The 23,916-nt window shown below is 46.5% G+C and overlaps 1 protein-coding gene across 1 annotated transcript in view; it reads left to right on the forward strand.

Annotated features, from left to right (window-relative positions):
- Positions 1–23,916, forward strand: part of LOC136586548 (polycystin-1-like protein 1) — a 258,667-nt gene that overhangs the window by 209,780 nt on the left and 24,971 nt on the right. The window contains exons 43-49 of the mRNA XM_066584683.1: positions 7,233–7,353; positions 11,116–11,199; positions 13,660–13,829; positions 13,932–14,166; positions 16,554–16,658; positions 22,086–22,226; positions 23,232–23,366. Of these exons, the coding sequence (XP_066440780.1) occupies positions 7,233–7,353; positions 11,116–11,199; positions 13,660–13,829; positions 13,932–14,166; positions 16,554–16,658; positions 22,086–22,226; positions 23,232–23,366 (991 nt within the window). The remainder of the gene's footprint in view (positions 1–7,232; positions 7,354–11,115; positions 11,200–13,659; positions 13,830–13,931; positions 14,167–16,553; positions 16,659–22,085; positions 22,227–23,231; positions 23,367–23,916) is intronic.

Consider the following 23,916-nt stretch of genomic DNA (forward strand, 5'->3'; position numbering starts at 1 on the left):
TGGATAAACTACAAAAACAGTAATACATATGAGGTTTTGAAGATATTTGGTTATTGATCTCGCGGAGTTAAAGACGAATGACGTAAAACTGGTTTTAAAAAAATAATGCCAGAATATTTTTTTTTTTGTTCGCTTCCCAAAAACTGCAATAAAACGTGATCCAACAGTCCCGTGTACCTCCAATTGGTACCAATCCAAACTACAACTCCTCCCGTAGAAAAACCAAGCCCTCACAGAGCTCTGCGGCCGAAGGAAGAAAATGCTCTGGGTCTTGGAATGTACAATGCGGATTAAATGGTTTGTTCTTAAAACGTTTTCATTGTGCAAGAAATCGCTATAAACTTGGCATCGCTGTAATCGTGCCGATCCACAGAAGAAAAGTAATTTATGCACATTTCTTCTAACACCCTCCGTCCCCCCCTTAAAAAAATGTAATAAAAGTTCTACCGCACATTATATGTAACCCAGAGTGGTGCCAATCACAAATGCCACTCGCCCCACTAAGAACAATCCCTCGTACGTACGGCTGTCAGCGACTTCTGGCTGCTGTAATGAGAGGGTGAAAACCACCTGGTCCTTCAGGCACAACATAGGCCGTCACTGAGGGGCCACATGTAGTGGGCGGTACTTGTTGACTAATGAAGCCATTACTGTCATCAGGGGGGTAATGTAGCATCTTCTGGAATATGACACATTGTTGCAGCTACTTTTCTGGCACTTTTTCTGCGGTTTTTCTCAATAAAACGCAGCAGATGTTCGCTGTAAGCCGATGGACAAATGGAACCTGCGCTACAAACAGTGGATTTTTTTGTGTTTTTCCTCACCTGATGATCTTTTGGGGTCCGCGGTGTCCTGGGTTTTCATCCTGTCTTGTCTTTATGCGGCAGCTGTAATTGGGGGGCTGCAGCTTTTATTGATGTATTTGTATTATTTTACATTAGCCCTTTCCAATCCAATTTGTATTCTGGTTTTCCTAGGGGGCTTACTCTTTTTCTGCCGTTATACAACAGCGCTATATGCTGGCTAAAGCCAGTACTGCATGAGGTGACACGTTGGATAGGCTCTGACAGCAGAGAGGCTGGCAATATACAGTAAGAGAGCCCTGATGGACGTCTTCCAACATCGGAGCTGTACAGCCTTAAATCATAATGTCTTCACACGTCAGACAGTGGATTGGAAAGGGTTAAAGGGGAGCCGACGAAAAACATTCATCACCTTTCCAAAGAGGAATTTGCTCTTGGGGAGTATTGTTTGTATAACTTGTACCCTGATGCTTCATCTGCCGGAGTATAGCAAGTGTCCTCCGTGTCAGAACATAGTGAGCCCAACAGATGAATATGCCACAAGGACAGTTCATCAGTGATAACAGAACCCATATGTGCCCGGAGTTTATACACATTTTCCATAGAACCATCTTTTGAGTCATTGCCCACTTTTTACTCTGCATCCCCATGATTTAATGTTTATACGGACCGCCTAATAGCAAAATGCTGTGTAGCAGTCACTACTTTTGTCTTACGAGGATGACCTCCTCCCAGAGGGTCCGGCAGCAGCTGATTCGGCTCTTCTTAGTGACATAGACACGTATGCTTTCTCAGAAGTGAATATTTTTGGTGAATCGGGACAGATGGTTGTCTGTGGCAGCGATCATACAGAACACATCACAAAGTTACCATCAGATCTTAATGTTTATTTACAATGATGGGATTTTCTTGTCATTACATTTACTATGGTAGTGTTAAGGTTGTGCGTCTGGGACCTGTGGTTCTACAGGTTCCCTTGTGCACACCTTCACAGGTAGGGGGTAATTGAACTGGCTGGGTATGGTATTCTCCATCAGCCAATCCCCCTGGTCTGCGGCAGATAAATACCAGCAAAATTTTTGTGAGAGATTGCTGGTCATTTTAGTTCTTCACTGTTAATCTCATTCAGGGCTGGTGTGGTGCATGCTTGTCTGTAGTGTCCCTCTCTCCTCCCCTGAAGACGGTCTGGACACCTGCTGTTCCTCCCCTCCTTGTGTTCCGGGGTGGTACGTGCATTGTGTAGTGTGTATTACAGTGACCACACAGGTGCAGACGGCCCGCAGATTTCTCCCTATCCCTGGGCAGGTGTGGCCCCAAACGTCTGATGTCAGATGGGTGATGCCTGACACTGTTCCCTAGGTCAGCACAGTGGTTAACTCTCTATTCCCCTGGTGTGAGGACACTTGGACTGGCTTTGGTTCATCATCTGTATCCATGTGAACTCTGGGTGGGGTTCCCGTCATATGTTGTATGCACATCCATGTGTACTGCTGTGAACACTGACTTGTGTTATGTCTGTGCAGGTGGCCACACATGTGCTCTATGTGCAGTCCTGTTCTATGTGTGAACAGTGTCGTGTCCAGTGTGTCCAGTGCATCTCTCCAGGTTCCTGATCAGGGATAGCCAGGTCCTAGATGAAGACAGTGGGGCTGACATTATTGGGACAATTACCCTGCTTTTAGGCAGGGGTTCCCCAGTTTCCCTGTTTAGTAAGTGATAGGGGTCCTTCCATCTTGCCTGGCAAGGTGTAGTTTGTAAGTGCGAATACTATATAAGCATGTTTGCAGGTTTTAAATGGACACGCTTGCGTACATTCTGAGGTGTGGCGCTTTAGTGCGCCGAGTGGATGTAATAGGTAGAGCTGCATATATCTGCTGCTGCAATGCTACTGTGTGTCTAATATGCGGTCGCGGTGTGGCTAAAAGCTCTAAGTCGGTGTAGCTCTGTAGTTACTGACCATTAATGGCCTCATGGTTGTAGACATTAACAATGTCAGAACCACTTACCGTGTTATTCGCACTATAAGACGCGCCTGACTATAAGATATCCCCGGAAAATAGGAAAAAATATTCTATATGGATTAAAGTGCCCTTGGTGGTCTAAGGGAGTGCAGGGGTTACTGTCACTAACTTCGGAGTTGCAGTGGAAAGATGGGGGTTAAGGGGATTATCTGGTACAACTATGTCTGCAAAAACCAGCTGAGCCTGCAGTATGAACCTACCAGAAATCCTACTACTACTCCCCCCTGCTCCCATTCTGATGGGTCCCTGCCTGCTACATGGAGCCAGTGATGATGTCATCGATACCGGTCCATATGACCTCTGCAGCCAATTACTGTCAGCAAACAAATTACCTGGTGGTGTGATGTCATTGTTCTGCACCCAGATGTGAAAAGCTGTGGGAATCCGGTGCCAAGGGAGAAGGAGCGGATGGAGAGGGGAAGGTGCTCATGTCCTCTGTTATGTTCATACTGCAGGCTGCACTAAATTTAGCAAAACTCGATACCTCAGACAATCCCTTTAATAGAGATGACCGAGCACTACCCCCCTGCCTCACACACACACAAACACACACACACACACACACACACTACGCCACGCCGCCCCCCCTCGGACAAGAATGCAGTTACTCGAGAAGAGTGATGCTCACTCCAGTAACTGCCTTATCTGAGCGTGCTCGCTCATCTCTACCCTTTAACGATCAGCTCCTGTTAAACCTAATGTTTTGTCATTTCCTGACCATTCAATATAATAGCACATGTATGTGTTCCCTGATTACATTTGGTTAACCACATTACAAACACAATACTACAGCACAGAGATATGCACACACAGCTCTGCTACAAGTACACTATGGTAAAGTAGTAACAGATATGGCCAGCAGAGGGCTCTGTGATAGTCGATCCAGTAGAGAAACAGCGCCTCTACTGGTTAATCATGAGGCAGCTTTTAGACTTTGGTAAAAGGACTTGTTGTGAGCATCACAGGCCGCTGATGAACCGGGGCTGAAGAACAGCTTGACCTGGGATAGGGGGCTCCTGGGGGTTCTGCCACCCCGTGACACCCATGTACTGATGCTTAAGAGAGGGGGATGGGCTGAGATTTACTCATGTAATGAGTTATGGTACGAGGCCATATAGAGAGTTGATATCTAGTAAATGGTGTTGGAGTAGGGGTCTCTCCTAACTAGTGGTCTCGGGCTGATATGTGGTTGGAGGGTGAGGAATCACACAGGGAGTTTGACAAGCCATCCTGTGTAACTATAAATCCGAGCAGGCGATGAGTCTTGGCCGTCATTGACCAGTCATGATGTAGGGTTATAGGTCCTAGATAAGTGCGACCGGCATACATTCAAGTGTGAGAGAAGAAACGTCTAGTTACAATTCAACTAGTGGATTCTACTTTACATATCTGATCAGGACTCCCGGTCCGTTTACACGGGATAAGCTGTGGGGCGATTGATGCCTTGTCCCAGTACTGTTACAGAGGGGGGAGTATCGTTTGCATTGCTCCCGGCATGGAGACGGGGCAGCCGGGGAGCATCCAGCCCTGACTCCCTCGCCGCCTCCATTCACTGTAAGCCGCAGTCGTACAGCAGTGATACTGGTGTTTACACGTAACACGCCGTTCAGTCGCTGCATACATTTACACGGAATGTTTATCGCTCCAACTCCCGGGAATCTCAATGATCCTGGCCATGAACCGTCCCGTGTAAAAGGGCCGTAACTCCAGGCCAACTCCTGTCTGCTCAGTAAATAGCGCGGATAACGGATACATGAGCAGCATGTGCAGCCTGAAGGGGCATCCAGTTGTGGAGGGAATCGTCCACATTTCGAGATATGAGGTGTTTGCGCCGTGTTATGGGTATGAATCATGTAGTCGTGACCTTCTCATCCCGTCTCCATTTCTGATATTTCCCACATCACCATTTTCCATGTTGGCCGCCACATCCCTGCCAACATGCAGCTTGAATTGAAATTTTTCACATTTCCCCGTTCTGTCCTTCCTTCCTGTGCATCCCGCTGAGCGCTGCACCGCTATTGGTCAGTGATCCAGTCCTAAGAGCTAAATAGAAATAAAGGTCTCCCTGGTGGTTCTTACAGAGCGCGTCCGACCTGTAGTGCTGGAATGTCTACAGGACGTATCCGGGGCGACCTGGGAATATACATGTCTGAAGGCAATGGTTTATAGAGCGGCAGATGCAAAATCCAAAGCAGAACTAATAACATTTTAAATTAGCATTTATTGGACAGCAACTTTGTGTAACGCGGAAAGCCCCTTTAAGACTCTGGAATTTGGAGAAATGAAACGTATCCTTAAGAAACATGACAAAAATGTGGTGTATATGTAACACCCCAATAAACTTACCGTAGACACGTCCGGAGGCCTAAGCCTTGTCACGGTGACACCACACTCTAGTTGGACACTCCGGATGACGATGACTCAAAAATACCAGATACCAGTCCAGCTTAGTTTAGCAATCTGAGAGTGAGCAGATTTACCAACTTTGGAATCTTGCAACAACGGGTTAACTTTACAATCCTTAGAAGACGTATTTATAACAGATATTCAAGAATGCGGTAATATTGATTTGATGATACTCTGACTTCAATGCTCTCTTATATTCCTGGAGATTCGATTTATCAGACAATTCCCCCACTAGTGAATTCAGATGGACGATTTAGTTGGATTTGACTGTAGGATATCATGAAGCAGAGGGGCTGTAAGGCTAATCCTGGCCTGAACTTCACCGGGTAGCTATAACTCACTGTTAGGTGAAGATGGACATCTGAAAGGATCTTCTGGGTTCTCTGCTGTAAGATGCCAAGGGAGCGGGTTAGATCACCACACTCTACCTTGGGTAACGATAACTGATGGAATACTCCTCCTCGCCGACTACGGAACTGCAACCTCTCCTCCCTCACTCCTGGCCGAGTCTACCTAGCTGCTCTGCGTCACTTCCTTTTATAATCTCTCTCACCCGCACTCTTGCATAGGGACTTGTATCTTTGCTTCCCGCTCTTGGGGCTCTGCACCAGTAAGATTAAACCTTACTATCAGCCAATGGGAGACCAGCTGACATCAAGGTTGAGCTCTATGTTTAGAGCAGAAGGGGAGACCCAGGGTCTCTCCCACAGACGGCACCTTCTGGATCCAAGGACGGCAGCCAGACGGGTGAGACAGGACAAGTGAGTGTTCTGTAGAACCCGCTGGGCCACTACATATACTTTAGCAGTGGCCCGGGGCAAGGTGTTATGGTGTCTTCTAGTGCAATGTGCAGTGTGAAGTCTGCTGAACCATTGCTGAGATTATTGAAAGTGGCAGGTACCAGTCTTTAAAGGCGTTCCGGTGTAAGAGGGTGTTACGGAGACTTCTGCCTACCGTCTTGGGTGGATACGATGGCGATCCTGAGGAGTGGCCAGTGCCCCGGTGTGACAACACACAGCTCTGCAGAACATCTCGTACAACCACACATCTTGCTCTACAGCACACCTCAGGCCGTGTTCACACCCAGCAGATTTGCCGCAGATTCAAAATCTTGTCCATATGCTATGGAAAAAATCTGCACAAGACCCGCGTGAAAATTGACATCTGGTGCAGCAGGTCAATTAAAGCGCTGCGGAATAAGTTGGCGCCATACAAATAAAGATTATTATTTATTATTATTAATTACAGCACTAGATTTTTGGTGCAGATTCTACTCTTATAAGAGGGGTTGAATTTTGCAATAAACAGCACGGTTTTTGGTGCAGATTTTTTGCTGTGGACATTCCACAGTAAATCCGTCTCATGGCTATAGCGTCATATACACACCCTGCATTGTTGCACACGTATACATACACATCCTACACATCGGTTGTATTAATGCTCACCGCCTCTGCAGTACCTCTAAAGTCAGTCTTCTTCCTGCATACAGTCGTCCCCCATGGCTTGACTGGTCTCGTCATCGTGACATAATGAATGGTCCTTCAGTTACAGTAGGACCTTTATATGCTGGTGTTGCCGGTCAGTGCTCCACATCTGCTGTATGTACAGAAGAACGAGGCTGCACCGTGGAAGGTCTGTGTGCTTCCATCAGCCTTTTTGTCCTACCCATATCCGTGTCGGGACAAGAACTACGCAGCCAGGATATGTATGGCTGCATAATTCTCTCAATGACCCCACAGAGTTTTATCAACGCTTTTTCAGATCACACCTTCAGGAGGGTCTGGCCCTGTCTGACCTCCATGACTCTGGAGTACAAGATGCAAGGGCTCTTTAGCAAGATGTTGTCTTGCTAAAAAGTGTCTTAGACTCCAAAAATATGGTAAATCATGTGAGCCACACAGAGTCACGTCTCAGACACACAATAGTTGTGCAGAAGACACTGCGTGAGACCCATACAGGTCTTGGGACTGACTATGCATTTATCTGTTTTGTTTCCTCTTAGAAATGCTAAACAGCCATTTACTGAAATCCGAACGATGGACGACTGGTGGAATTTTGGCTTCAATGTATTACTTGATGGTCTGTACTGGAAGAAATGGCATAATGAAGATTCACTTAAAGAGGTAAATTACCTTAAACTCTGAAGTACACGGTATTACGGGGCTGCTAGTATTTGTGGGTCCCCCCAGGCCAAGAGCTGACTGCACCAACGCAGGTCTTGGTCAGTGGCTTGCGGTATATTATTACATTTCTGGCATCCATAAATGCTTATAGGTGAAGCTGTTTGCACTTTCCTTAGGATTCTGTACACATTTAGCACTTAAAGGGGTTGTCCCGCGGCAGCAAGTGGGGTTCAGCACTTCTGTATGGCCATATTAATGCACTTTGTAATATACATCGTGCATTAAATATTGGCCATACAGAACTTACCCCCTCCGGTGTTGGCATCCCCGTCTCCATGGCGCCGACCGAAGCCTTCTTCTGCCTGGATTAGACGCGCTTGCGCTGTCTGCCCTCTTCTGTCCCGCTCCGGCGTGCTCGCGCCGCAGAGGTCTTCTGCGCATGCGCAGAAGACCTGTGCAGCACGAGCACACCGGAGCGGCCCCTTCAGCGGGACAGAAGAAGCAGACAGCGCAAGCGTGTCTCATCCAGGCAGAAGGCGGCTTCGGTCGGCGCCATGGAGACGGGGACGCCAACACCGGAGGGGGTAAGTTCTGTATGGCCAATATTTAATGCACGATGTATATTACAAAGTGCATTTATATGGCCATACAGAAGTGTTTAACCCCACTTGCTTTCGCGGGACAACCCCTTTAAGGATTTCAGCATGCATTCTATATTTTAATATTGGCATTTAATTTGTGTTGTTTAGTGAATACGGATATTCGCAGCAGTCTGGATATGTTGGGGTAAACCTGTTGTGCTCTTGTTTTACATAATTGAAGTTACACGGCACCTCTTGCCTTACTCAGTGGTGTCATAGGGGCGCAGTGCGAGTCCAAATCAACGTCCAGATCTAATATAAAGAAGCCTGCAGGCTTTACCTGCTCCACACTTTGCCCCCTTTGCGTGACTTTTGGTGGATGATTTTGGTGTCATTAGATTTGATACATCCTCACCACCGCTGTAAAATCATACATTTTGAGTTTGATACATTGAGTGCCTGTCAGACCGGGTCAAAATTCCTGTGACAAGTCTAGCGGCGCTGTTTAAACCTGCTTCTCCCTTATCTGGGTCCTCGGCTCTGTCTGACAGCTGAGGACCTGACCTCCCCTGATTGCAGGAGAAAAGCTTTAATCCCGCATCATACTTTTGCTATCAGCCAGGATTAAAGCCCAGGACCAAGCGCCATATATTTACCATATGATTGGTCCTTAGGGTTCATGCCCATGAGCGCCGCAGGATACGCCCGCGGATTTACGCCATGGGAGTATCGCGATTATAAACAAAAAGGGCCTGCTGGTGATCACGGAATTCCGCATGGATTTCCACGGTCTCCATTAATACTAGATCAATGGAGACCTCCTGTGGCAAATAGAATATGCCGCGATTTATTTCCCGCTGCGGAAATCTGCGGTAGAATTCCACATGTGAGCGTTGGCTGGCAGAAAAGCTATGTTCAATAGAACCTATTAGCTGCGGAATTCACACGCGGATTTCCGGCATGGAAAAAGCGGTAAAAATCCGTCCGTGGGCATTCACCCATGAGGGGTTAATGAAGCACTCCTATGGGTGGTGGGTGGTTTGGAGTGGATGGGGATCCATTGCAGTATCACTAATGTCTGCAGTTCTGTACTTTGTACCTTCCAGGCTGTGTATTCTACACTTTTCTTCCGGACTTCAGGTCACATGCCCAACACTGGGGTGACCTTCTGTTCTGCAGTTAAAGGGGTGTCCCACTTGTAGGTTTTTACCCAAAAGCCTTTGCCATGCAGTAAAATAACAAAGCGCTATATACTCTCCTCTCCTCGCTCTCTGGCGCTGCCCGGTCCTCCGCTACTTTGTCTACAGGCTGCAGTCCTGCCTGGTTTATGGGACGTCACAGGCGCTGCACCCAATAACCGCTCAGTGATGGAGTGCTGGAGCTCTGTTAGTGACTGCAGTACCTGTGGCAGCCTGTAACGTGACGTCAAAGGGGAGACCCAGAGCGTGACGTGTGCCGATTCCAGCCTCCTGATTGGCTGGAATCGGCACATGTGACGGGGGCGGAGCTACGCGATGGCGCGTGCAAGGGGGCGGAGCCAAAACGCCGCTGCTGCCGAGCGGAGCCGAAGGGAGAAGACCCATCTGCGCAAGCGCATCTAAAAAAGCAAGAAGACACCGAAATTAGACGGAGCCATGGAGACAGGGACGCCAGCAACGGAGCAGGTAAGTGAATAACTTCTGTATGGCTCATATTTAATGCACGATGTATATTACAAAGTGCTTTAATATGGCCATACAGAAGTACTTAACCCCACTTGCTTTCGCGAGACAACCCCTTTAACCTTTAGAAAAAACAATCTATGGAGGAATTGATGTGTTTTCTCTCCCTGCGATCATAAAAAAATTACTAAACGTTTCAAAATGTAGTCTACAGTCTGCCACAGAAAAAACAAGCCCTCATACGGCCGCATCGACGGAAAAACAAAAAAGTTATGGCTTTTGGAAAAATGGAGATTAAAATCCACCAAAAGTCGTTGCGTCCCTAAGCCCAAAATAGGCCGTGTCCTTAAGGGTTAAAGGGGTTGTCAGCCCTCTTTTTCACTGATGACCTGTCCTATGGATCAGTTGTTGGACGGGGGTCTGCGGATCGATGTTTTCATCAGCACAGGATGAGCATGCTCCAGCAACCAATGAGAGCGGCGCTGCTCCTCCACTTCCTGTTTCTCTGCTGGTCAGGAAGTCCCATCCGGTCGTGACCAGGAGAGCAGCAGGAAGTGCCATATGGGAGTGAAGCCATCGGACTCGCTTCCCCCCGTCTGCTTATGACAGTGGGCCGGACAATCAACTGAAAGGTTATCAATAAAAAAGAGCACAGAAAACCCCTTTAAGGCCGCCTTCACACTGGCGAGAAAATCGCGCGTTTTTTGAACGGTGTGATATTGCAAGAAAACACAGAATTATGACACCCGGGCTTCTCACTGACTTCATTCCCATCTGCCATGTTTTCTGTCATGAGATGTTGCGATATTTCAAAATCGCTCCTGCCCGATCTTTCTGTGTTTTGCTATTTTTTCTCGCCTGTTTCCTTATGGAGCCTCCGATTTATCACATCACAACACACGAACCTGCGATGTTCCTGCGATGCGTTTTTAACATTAGCAACACGCGGCTATACTGCACTAACGATCGTGTGAACGGGTGATTCCAGTTAAGTCTTGAGCTTCATTAGCTGTGAAATTGCCCGCTCACACGATCGGGAGCGGCGTGGTGCGTGTAATCCAGCTGTCATAGGAGCCCATGGAAACTCCTGCGCAGCTCGCGCCAAAGATGGGTCAGGTCCTATCTGTTCACGGACCTTGTATGCGGCATTGCAGTCACATGTTCTCTTTGTTAGGTGCAAGTTTTCTGCGGGCCTAAAATCCCCTCATGTGAACGTTTCTATAGGAAATCGTTAGTTCTATTAAACGCGATCTTTTCATGCGCCTATTCTGCGCTAAAACCACGCTGGTGTGAACGAGGCCTCAGGGAACATCGGCCACGTGTGCGCACTACCGCTGCATTCGTCTCTTTGGCCAAGCACCTGACTACAGCTCAGGATCCATGGGGGTCCCAGCAGTCGGACCCCCACCGATCGGCTACTGATTACCTATGCTGCTACAAATAATACCATAAGTGTCATTTGGCCCCCAATTACTTGGACTTTTACTGAATTTTGCTTAATTTGTTTTATGTATTCGCAGGTTGGACCGATTGAAGGGAAATTCTATATAATAGGAGATCCGTTAATGAGAAAATTAGACGTTGCGAATGATTCTTCCTGCGCGGTAAGAAACTAGAAATGGCCGTAAGAAATACTACAAATATATTAGCGAAAGTATTAAAAACTGGCGAGAACGAAAGAAGAAAGATTACAAAGATGGGAATTTCATTTATAAAAAGGTGCCTTATCAGCGATGCGACTCCCTCATATCTGTCTAAGGCCGCCTTCACACGGGGACCGATGAGCGCAAAAAACTCGCAGCTCTTAGAACCAATGGTTTCCTGAGGGAACGGTCAGATGTTTTTGTGCGTCTTAAATTCCTGCATCTGAACGCTCCGATTGGAAACCATTGGTTCTAATAGCCACACGTTTTTTACATGCGTGACTTTTGCGTGCCTGGCTCGCCGTGTGAACGAGGCCTAGTGGTTCTCAGCAGGTATTGTCTGTGGCCAGAGCAAAGAGTGCAATTGTAATATTTTCCTGTAATTCTTGCTTATCTCCATCGACACAACCTGTATTTACGGGCCATTCTGTCCCATTTTATGCAGTGTAGGGACGGTAAGCGCCCCTCCCCATGTGACCCTAAGACATAATAGGATCCTTAAGGAGCTCGAACACGGAACGATTATCCCTTAAACAAATCGCTGGATCATGGCGAATGATTTCTCGCTACGTCTAAAAGTGCCCTTAATAATAATATCCCTGAGTGTCTTCATATTGTGTTCGTCGTCTCTTCTGCTCATTATGATGGATTGCTTGTAGATTTTGCACAAGCACCAGCAGCTCCAACTGTCTCGTTATCCGCCATCCGGAGACAGGGGGCGCCATTGTTGCACCCCTGTCTGTCAGGACCATTTTCAGGTACTTGGCTGAAGGAGAATGAGATTTGGTGTCACGGTGCCCACTACATGTACAGCCTTTGGCACACACCTACAGTCCGGTTACAGGGGTGTTGCGAACCATGAAACTGGACGGCTATAGAATGGAACCGTGTCGACCTTCAGGGCCCAAACTAAACCTGGATTAATCACTGAAGACATGTTTGTGTCTGGAAACCAAGGAGTCAGCGCCACTGCTGGTGTTATGGTCTGGGGGGGCCGTCGCACACAACAGTTGCTACCCCCTAGTAGTGGTATGAGGGACAACGACAGCTCAGCGATATGTTCAGGACATCCTGCAGCCACATGTGTTCCTCTAATGGCGGCTTCCAGCAGGATAATGCTCGGCCGCACACACAAGGGGGTCACAGGAAGCCCCCACAACATTACCACACTTCCGTGGCTGCCTGGTCACCAGATTTATCACCAATAGAACATGTATGGGACCATCTGGGACTCCAACTGCGACAGCCTATGAGTTCACACAATCTAGAGGCTCAGTTACAGCAAATGTGGAGCGATATGCTGCAGGATACCATACAGAATCTGTATGCCTCCATTCCTGCCCATATCACATTTTGTATCCAAGCTAGCAGCGGTACAACAGGGTACTAGAGCCTCCATGCCCATCCGTTTTACATCTTGTTTTCAAGCTAGAGGCAATACAGTAGGGTAATAGTGCCTCCATGACTGCTCGTATCACATCTTGTATCCAAGCTAGAGGTGGTACAACTGGGTGCTAGAGCCTTCATTCCCACCCTTTTCACATCTTGTATCCAAGCTAGAGGCGGTACATAATGCTACTAGAGCTTCCATGCCCATCTGTATCACATCTTGTACCGCCTTTAGCTTGGTTACAACAGGGTACTAGAGCCTCCATGCCTGCCCATATCACATCTTGTATACCATCTAGGGTACTAGCTGGTATACAACAGGGTACTAAAGCCTCCATTCCCACTCATTTCACATCTTGTATCTAAGCTAGAGGTGGTACAACAGGGTACTTGTAACGACTTCTGCCTCGGCACTGGAGTCCTTTTGTATGGGAGGGTAGCGTTATCAAGGAGTAGCCAAGGTCTGCAATACAGAGGGTTCAAGCAATAGAGTAGTCAGGAGACGCCCGAGGTTTGGAAATGCAGGAGGATGATGTAATTGTAGAGATATGAGTATGAGGGAAGCAGCTTGGTTAAAGGTACAAGGCAGAATAAACACCCCAGGAGGGAGTGGCGGGGCCGGGTTTATATAGGGGGCTAATTGGGGAAGCTACAAGACACGGGGTGGACAAGACAGGGAAACATAGCCAGGACATGAATCAGGAGACCAGGAACACAAGACTAGGATTCAGGGCAGCTATCCAGTATGAAGGGCTGCCGCTCGGAGTGCAGGAGGTCGCAGGTCTGAATCCTGACAGCACTAGAGCCGCCCTACAAGGGGTCCGTTCTCCACAATATATGATGCTTTTGCTCCGATATTGTAATCACTTCCTTATATCAACGTTACAATCACACAGAGGAAGAACGTTTCATCAGTTTCCCTCTAGATGCTTGATGTTTTGGTATTGGGCGTACTTTGAGTGCCTCAAAAAAGGCGATTTCAATAGAATCTTATTGTTTAGTTTGTAAATCAGGTCAGTTTGTTCTCTACAGATTTCTCCATTTTCAACCCCAGCCTTTCCCGACTGTACTCTTTCCCATCTACCAAATGGCGCAAAAGATACCAATTGTACCACGAAGATCCAAGACTGTACATTTTACCAGTGTGGCAAGATTCAGTGCTACGAAGACAGGGGCCCCGTTATAAACCTGGGCCGGTCAAGGTAAGTGGTCATGCAGTTTAGGTCACCGTCATTACTTCTGATTAGAATGTGTATTATGCTGTAGTGCATCATATATAATATCTCCATATTATTATATGATAGGACTGAGGCGCACTCCGCACTATGGAAGACACGGGAGCAGCAGTGGGTAGACAGAAGAACAAGAGCGGTCCTTGTACAATTCCTACTTTATAACCCTCCCACCAATCTGTTTACTGCGGTATCACTGCTGACAGAACTCCCTGCTTCCGGGGATATTATCACTTCATCACGTATAGATTCCATCAGCATCTACAGGATTACCGCACCGATGGATTATGTGATCATGATGATTGAGGTGAGGAAGGATCTCGATATATTACAATGTGTGCAAACAATATATTGGCCACAAAGAGGATTTCCAACAACATTCATTACATTTCAGCCTAATATCACACAAGTCTACAACATGATGAAATCCCTGTTCATCCTCTGTCATTTCTATGAGATACGGGGACATTTATGGAGAATCATATTGATATACCAAACACTGTATGTGTATTTTCACCCTTGACCCCTCCAAGCACGATACGGTCTTTGCTACGGGGTCCCCAAGCCGTTACTCCTCCTGTTAGTCCCAGGAGTGCGGCTGCTGACTCTGCATCGGGCCGAGGCGCGGTACCTGAAGGTCTGAACAGAAGGCTTCCGAGCTGTAGTCAGGGCTGGGGGCACAAGGTCCAGGCTGAAGGTCAGGGCGCAGGTCCAGAATACAGAGCGAAGGTCAGAACGGTCCGAGTCAGGCAATTGTCACTGTAGCTTTAACATAGCTGGTTGACCACAACACCGCCTGCTCCTTCAGGTTCTCCTACTCAGGGTTTGTCTACATATGAAGCCCCCAGCACATTAGCGTATTACAGGCTGTGTGTTGTCCATGTTAATCCACACACAACACGCGGCCCCATTATGGGGCTATGAGGACGTGCACACTGATGTTTTCACACTCTCCTATTTTTGTCCGTATCACGGATGAGTAATAGGACATGCTAATGCATGTCATCATGCTGCCTGTGCGTGAACGCACAAGTGTCCGCGTGCCATCTGATAGGACTTGTTCCTGAGACTCGGGGACACAACTTGCACCCACAGGAAGTGCTCCGGGGGCTTTATAAACTACTGGAAAACCAACACACGCTGAAGTCGATTCAAAAGGTAAACAGGATGACCCTTAACCCCCGATAGTCATATTAAAACTGGAAAAACCCCCAAAAATTTCTTTTTTTTTTAATGTAAATTTTGGATTTGATTCATGTGAAAATAATTGGCGCAGAACTCGGTCACCTGAAGAGCATTTCTAACTCCATAAACTAATCTTGGCTTTAATAACAGATCATCTATTCCCTTTAGTTCCAGCGGCCATAACTTTTTAATATTTTTCAACATTGTAGCTTTCTGCGACCTGGTATCTTACAAGATGAGTTCTAGGTTTTATGGGAAACCATTTCCGGTACATGTGAGGTATCGAATAACGTCTATTAATCTTCTAGTAGTTGGGGCAATGGAAGAAATAGTTCATTCATCAATGTCTTTTAGGATTTATTTCTACGGCATCCACCATGTGCAATATGTTAACTTTATTCTACTGTTCCCCACCCTCCTCTGGGACAAGGAGAGAGGTGGGCATCACACACAGATGGTTCTCTGCTGCCCGCTCACCCTGTGATGCCCCTCTGCCCGCTGGTATAAGCTTAGTGTTCCCGCTTACACTTCACACAGCTGACGGGACCAGAGCTACAGCCATTGGCATCACAACGAGCGGAGCTCCTCCTGATCAGTAGGAATAACACCCAGAACGATTATTTGTACGATAAACAGTCTAAAAGAATCAAAAGGATAAAAACCTACGAAAGTGAACAACGATTGTTCAGTCTAAACGCAGCCAACGGCCGAACGGCGAACCATAATAATTCCCTTTTCACTTTCTGCAGGTATGAAAACCATGGTTGGCTCGTTGACTTATGGTTCAGGTTAAATAGCGATCGCCGGTAATGTGCTTATACCGTGAATGTTGCAGACTGAACAATTCTCGTCTGAATGAGCCAACGATGTATCTCCTGTATAAACAGGCTGCAGCGCCAACAAGCTAGCGGGGACATTGATCGCTCATCTAACGAGCCTCGGCTATTCTAGAAGGACCCTAGTGGGGACATTGATGACTCATCTAACGAGCCTTGGCTCTTCTAGAAGGACCCTAGCGGGGACATTGATCGCTCATCTAACGAGCCTCGGCTATTCTAGAAGGACCCTAGCGGGGACATTGATCACTCATCTAACGAGCCTCGGCTCTTCTAGAAGGACCCTAGCGGGGACATTGATCACTCATCTAACGAGCCTCGGCTCTTCTAGAAGGACCCTAGCGGCGACATTGATCACTCATCTAACGAGCCTCGGCTCTTCTAGAAGGACCCTAGCGGGGACATTGATCACTCATCTAACGAGCCTCGGCTCTTCTAGAAGGACCCTAGCGGGGACATTGATCACTCATCTAACGAGCCTCGGCTCTTCTAGAAGGACCCTAGTGGGGACATCGCTCACTCATCCAACGAGCCTCGGCTCGTCTAGAAGGACTCTAGCAGGGACATCGCTCGCCCATCCACCGAGCCTCGGCTCTTCTAGAAGGATCTGTTGTACAAGCTGTTTTATAAATAACATGAGTGAATTACATTAATTTGTCCTTTTGTTTCCCAGCTGATGTACCTCGGAATGGTATTTATCTGTTTTTACTTACAACTGAATACTCTGGTTCAGAGGGGTGTGAGAAGCTACTGGCAGGAGCCGTGGAACTGGGTAGAGGTATGTATTACTAGTGAACGGTGCCAAGATGATTAACACAAAGCAGAATTCTACTTCTCAGCATTATTTATGAGATGGATCATCTTCCATAATAGTTTTACATTTATAAGAATATTAAGAAACATTTCAGGATCTCCGGATTCTAGAAGGCATACAAATAAGTCATTGGAGGAATATTCTTTTCTGGTGTTACCTTTTTGGACTGCACTATTGTGAATTAGATCAGCGCTGTTCTCCTTGCAGCCATAGGCCGGTCTCACACAGCATGCGCTACTGCATATTACACCGCAGTTTGTGCACTTAATACGCATGACCAATCTCCCATAGACTGCTAATTGTGCCGCTCACTTGATGCATGCAATATACGCATATTACATGTGAATGCACGCTAAGATAGTGTATGGGGATTGGCGGCACGCAGCAAGTACGCATGTTATTGCTTACTAGAGAGATATGCGTGCGGCGCACCTGCCAACACGGCCGTGTGAGCTCAGCCATAGTGGTTCTAATTCATGATAATATACTTGGGTTGAATATGACAAAAACTAAATCCAAACATAATACATAATTCATATTGAAACATCCTGCAAATGTGAGTCGGACTGAAATGCAGAAGGCCGGGTCGCTGGTTATTCACAGCATCAGCAGGTTCTGTATTCCCATAACATCGATTGTTAATGCTTCTTTATGACTGACTGGTGGTGCTGACAAATATGACAACGTGTTGTGAGCAAACTATAGGAAATCAGGCAGATTGAGCACCTACACCGTTCTCCTGCCGATTCCACATGCCGGGACTCTCACTACTTGTCCGGAGCAGCTGTTTAGCTTACATAATAAGTAACGTTCTGTATTTATTGTATGATTGGTTAAAATTTGGATATCACAAACTTTGTACTAGTGACTCAGTCAGAAATTTTAATTCAAAGCAGGTAAGTAATACCCAGTCTACCCTGACTAATGCAGCGGCCAGGCTCACCCTCTACTACACCAATGCCTCTACTCTGTGCCAGTCGCTGCATCAGTTGCCTATGCACTATAGAATACGATGAAAATTCACCCTGGTCCATAAATCTCTCCCTAGTGCTGCACTACCCTACATCTCTTCCTTCATCCTATGCACCACCATACCCGCACTCTCCATATGCTGATAATTTTAGGATGTTTCCCCATCTGAACCTCCCGCTCTCTTCTGTAGGATTTTTTCCGAGCTCTACCAGTTCTATGAAATACGCTGCCCCAGGGAATTCGGAGTTAATCACGAATGTCCACAGTTTTAAGTGCGCCCTACAAACACATCTCTTTAGGGAGGCCTATCATATTCCCTAATTTAATACTTCTCTATTTACTCCTTTTCTACATCTTCTCTACGAACCTCCTCTCTTCATCCCAAAGTATCCCTCAAACTCCATGGACCCTAACGCACTTCATACCTGTACATACATGGATACTGGATGGTGAACATGCAGTTTTATCTATACCACTTTATTTGCCTTCCTCTGGATCAACAAGGGGGAGTGAAAACAGGCTGAACTGGATGGACATTGTCTTCATTCAGCCTAACATACTATGTTACTATTGTGTAGGACATATTTACCCTTTGTGTCACATTTTACTCATAGATTGTAAGCTCTTGTGAGCCGGGCCCTCACTCCTGTTCTTTACATTGTTTATTAGTTTAGTGCTTTATGTAATGACTGTTTGTTTTTCTTCTTATGTATATATGTGTGTAGGTATATAAAGTATAAAGATTTTATTTACAAGATCCTTTTATTTGTTGAAGGACAGAAGTTCCATTACCACGCTCCTTAGAGAAATAATGATTTCTTCCTTTTGTTAGGGTACCTTCACAGGAACAAACAACTCCCTAAAAACTAATTTATTAATAATTTCTTCAGATAAGGGCTACGTAACGACAACAGACATAGAGTAGAGGACATCGAACATGAAGGTGAGATGGATCCAATACCCGGCTGTAATTACCAGCTCGGGGTGGAAAATATCTCAAAATTGGGTTTATGATGGGACTGCCTCATAAAGGAATCAGATTGTTCCAAGAACCCGAACACCCTCGCAAAAAATGAGGTTTAGATAGCCGAGGCAGAGTCACGTAGCAGAGTGCAAAGATGAGAATGGTGAGATCTCCCAATAGGGAAAATACATCTTACATCTCGTCCCGCGCTTGTGATGTATGGTGGGTGGGACATGTGCCGTTGGGTGGTCTCCGGTACATGGATTATAACACTGCCCATTGGAGGTGGGTTGTTTGCTCATTGATGCTATCAGTTAGATCCTGTGGCCAAGCATCCAGGTAGAGGCCGGTATATTTGGGCTATATGAACCTGATTACTCTGGATAGAATGAGATGCTACACTACACCGTCAGTCCACCATCATGGGTGTATGTGTCCTATGTATGATGTACATGTTTTCACCTATGTAAAATACGCAGTATACAGTACATACGGATGTACATGCATATCTGCTGCATATGTTAAATCTGCATAGCCCATACTGGTGTGTATTATGTACCAATATAGGACATGCTGCATTTTTTATCGCACCCGCAATACGTCTGTGAGTGGCCCAATACAAATCGATGGGCTTTTAGCACGGAGTATTACGGCGTTTAAAACCCAAGCATATGTCGTGTTCCACCAAGGTCAGGTCAAATAATACGGGGTCACATGCAGGACTGTCTGTATTATGATTTATGCCCCCTGCACACGGGCGAAAATTCTGCAGCCGGATTTCCCGCAGAATTTCCGCCTGTGGCCGCTGCGATAGGATTGCATTAGAAAACGCAATCCTAGGCAGACAGCCGCAATTTGTCAGCGTGAAATGACACGCGGAAAGAAATCGCGGCTTGTTCTATTTCTGTGCGGGTCTCGCCGAGGCCCGCACAGAAATGTCAGTGAAGAGCCGCCGGCTCCACTTTGCGCATGCGCCGGCAGAATTCTCGCAGCGGGATCTGACCCGGCCGTCTGCAGACAGCCTTACTCCCCCATTTTATTTACTTATATATTATTTATTTTTCTCCCTCTTTCTGGTCTTTTTGTTATTGCTCACCTGTTTTGTCACGTTATGTCGCTCCCTCTTATGTCTTAGAGAGGGTCTCCAGACCTGTATGGAAAGTGACACACGGTGCGCAATTTAAATCCACAGCAAGTCAATTAGCTGCAGCAAATCTGCGCTTCCGATTCCACCTATTCAAATGAGGGGTGAATTCCACACCACAATCCGCACCAAATCCATCTGTTCGCTGCGGGCCGTGTAGCGTCAGCCTGCATAGAGAACTGTGGGGGGAAAGGACCTGCTGTTTCTCAATAAGTCTTATGGCTTCTACAGTACGAGCTTCGTCTGCGGCTCTGTTTGCCACTAACGATTGGCTGCACCAGAGCTGTAGCCTTTTCTACCGTGGTTCTCTTCCCACATGTAAGTATTACGCATGCGCAGACGCCTGAGTAGCGCTGTGTGCGTATGTGAGAAGAGAAAACAAGAAGAAGAAAGTTGTATCACTTTCAGAATAAACTGCCACGTGTGCATGAAGTCTAACACTATATCTGGCCATTATCTTGCACTCCTCACGTTTTTCCCTTTTGCAGGCTGTATCTCTAATTTTCAGTTCTCTCTGAGCTGATTGGAGGAGTCTGCTGTAATGCTGTCTTCTATATACTGCACTGAGTAACTTCTGCCTAACACCACAAAACCAGGCACAAGGAACTGCAAAGGGTGCGTCTCTTACCCTGCTTGTAGCATGGCGACTGCCGTTTAACTCCCACAGGCCTTCTTGTTCTGCCTGTCTCTCTCTTCAGCCAGGAGACTGTTCCAGAATGGGAGCCATTTTGGGATAAGCTCAGCCTTTTCTTAAGGAGGTTTCCCACCTGGCTGCTAATTGACTCAATAATAGCCTAGACCACAGAAAGAAAAAACATTTACTACTTTACAGTTACTTTAAATGGGCCCTCTTGTGGCACACACATGCCACTACAGTGGGTTCTCTGCCATGGTAGTTATTGTGTATATTAGTGTGTAAATACACACTTTGTGCCTAGGGCTGGGCACACTGTTACCCAGCCCAAATATTGATGGCTTGATGCGTCAGACTCTGAGCCACTGGCCATAATTAAAGGAACGCAGAATTATGTGATCTACCACAAATTCCTAAAGAGGAGCGCCGTACGGTCTGTGTGTGATAGGACTCGGATTGCAGGAAGTCCAGGTTTGTATGGCTCAAACAAAGCAGCGAACATTTGGAGTGTCCTCGTGACGCTCCTGACCCAGACCCCATTGAGATTCTCTGACGGGGCGCTAAACAGAAGTCGGTCCGGCCGAAGTACATCAGTTCTAGAAAGAAGAGAGCAAGACAATGATTTCCTAGTGAAGAGCGACCCCTGTTGGATTATAGGAGTATGTGAGACCTTATTATATAATGATCTATACACACAGGGGCCTAATATACGAACGGTACATTTCCATCAATGAATGAAATGTTTTGTGTTTGGGTGGATTTTGTCTTCGGTTTGTCTTACATTTTGATCTTCTAAAGGGAGCCTATCAGATTGATGCTGTAAAACCCCAATGGGCCGCAGTCCATCTATGGGATGCAGGGAGAGGAGATGGGAATGAGGGGCAGATCCCCCATGGAGCTTCACTACGCAGGCTGCTAGATTTACGCCATAAGCACACATCGCGAGAGGCGGCTGCGCTATTTGTTCTCTTTTAAAAATGGAAATAAAACGGAATGGAATCAAACAAAAATTTAAGGGGTTTTTTTGAAAATGGGGAAAAAACAAGTGTTTAATTCAGTTTGGTTTTTCTGCTCCAAAAATGGAAGAGAAGAATGGAAATGACTAACACTAGTGCGAACGGCCCTAACCGAACTGACGGCAGAGCCATTAGACTGATATTGGACTACAAACCACAGATTTAGCGCAAAATAGATTTTTGCGAAAATATGATACAACTTAGTTTGTCTACACCTTAAAAACGAGGGCTCAGTCAGACGAGCGGATATTCGCGTGTTTTTCCGCATATATTTGCACCCACAAAAGATAGAGCATATGGGTGGCAATGGACGTGGTCAAACGAATTTTTCCGTATGCAGTGCGCTTTTTTTTTCTGCGCAGCAAAACGCGCGAATATCCGCTCGTCTGCCTGAGCCCTTACAGTGCAAAGCATCATATTGCAGTCCGAATTTTACCCCATCTTTATAACATTAAACTTCTATAGACAAGGCATGGTTACTACTGCGGGGCCCTTTATATCTATTGTCGTGTATGACAGAGTGCGCCCCCTGTCTTCTGTCCAGTATATACAGCCTTACCGCTCAGCATTCACCTTCAGATGTCATCTGACCGCCTGAATCTGACGGCTTTCTGTTTCCCCACTTGGCCGCGGTAATAATGTCATGTTGTCCTCCTTACAGGCCGCTATAATTGGGCTCAGTCTGGGCTGCTACGGCTGCCAGGTCTATCACTTCATGCTTACGGTAGATGCAACCGATCAACTTCAAAGAAGATTTTTTAAAGTATTCATAAACTTCAGCCTCATCGCCGGAGTGGAGAAGGTATTACTCTGTTTTCAATGATTTCTGCAGCTTTGTTTATAGGGCTGTTCACAGATTAGACTTGTTAAAAGATGACTATTGATACTCTTTATTAGAACCTACTAAAAACATACACACTAGGGCAAGACAGCTGGGGTGGGGTATCCGGACGTAATAGGAAAACCGCAACACTCCAGTGACGAGACAGACAAAAGACAAACTCAGACACACATAAAGGGAAAAGTGACAGCTCTCAGCTCAGATAGAGAGGTGAGAACCCTGATGGACTCAAGTGTCTACTATGGAGACACCGAAAATATAGAACTGTCCACTCAATGGTTCGGATCATTTCCATTACTAACGCTGCCAACTTGTTGCAGCTCCTCAAGCTCATAGTGTCGATTGCTAACTCTGCCAACTAATTGCGTTGCTCCTCTATCTCTACGCGTTTCACCGCCAATATGGCGGATCTTCAGGAGACACGGGAGCCTAGATGAGACTGACAGACCGAATTAAATATCAGTCGAATATGTATTGTAAATTGAGAGGAGAAGTTGTGTGTAAGAGAATACAGAACTGGCGACGAAGAAATGACGTCACCCTCCTATATAGTATTCGTCCCGTAGTGTGCCAAATCGCACAGATGGGTTCCCCGATAGGGGACCCAAAGCAACACGGGCCTAAGGGGATATTAGTAGTTTTGTAGATTTAACAAACTCCTCAGGACGATCCCTAATGGACTGCACAACTGCCGCTAATGCCAATAGCAAGCATCAGTCCTACCTCTTTGTTACGGATATAGAAAGAATCTACCTTGATGGTAGGTCAGAGGCGCTGCTGGTTTTTTATTTTTGTTAAAGCTACAAAAGCGTCTGGCCGTGCTGCTGCTAACGCGCTTCGGGTGGCATGGACATAGTAACAAGGTCCCTATAACATGTAGCAACCACCTTGCTTGCCAGCCGTTCTGGACAGAATCCCTTTAAACCGCTGCAGAGCTATCTCCTAACTTGCTCTCCTCTGTTGCAGTGGGCTCGCTGTTTGCACAGGATGCTGTTATTTCTAATGATGATTCGGTTTATAAAGCTCCTGCGCTTCTACAAACGGACGGCTCCTTGGGTCGCGGTCTTTCAGCATTCCTGTTCCCGCTCAGCATTCACAATGGTAAGTGTGCAGCAATCCACATGGTTTACATGCAGGCGGGTGGTCTAACGCAGATGCAGGAGATTGTGCCGGTATGTTTAAGGCTGCTTTCACCTCCGCGGTGGAACCTCCATTCAGAGTTTGTCGCAGATCACAAAATGCTGGAAGTAAAGTTCCTGCATGCAGTATTTTTTCTTCTTGTAAAATGCTGGTTCTGCTGAACGGATCCCATTATAGTCAATGGGGTGTGTTTGGCGCTGCACAGTTCTGTTTGGCGCTGCTCGGTTCTGTTTTCCTTTCCTGCTCCCAGAGCCCCGTTGGTGGTAAGTGTGCATTGTCTGTAACTTCCAATCATATCTTGGCATCAAAGTTATATATTCTTTTCATATTGTGATGCATACTTTTCCTGTGGGTCTCCTTTAATTCCATGTATTCTTAGATATGAACATAAATGGAAATTACTTCACTATTTAGCTAAGCTAACAGAAAATAAACATTTGTGGAGATACATTGTGATTTTTTTTTTACAGAAGAGTCCAGAACTTCAGCCTGAGATTCAGCCGGCACCTCT

This window comes from Eleutherodactylus coqui, chromosome 12, assembly GCF_035609145.1.
Source record: "Eleutherodactylus coqui strain aEleCoq1 chromosome 12, aEleCoq1.hap1, whole genome shotgun sequence".
NCBI classification, from domain to species: Eukaryota; Metazoa; Chordata; class Amphibia; order Anura; family Eleutherodactylidae; genus Eleutherodactylus; species Eleutherodactylus coqui.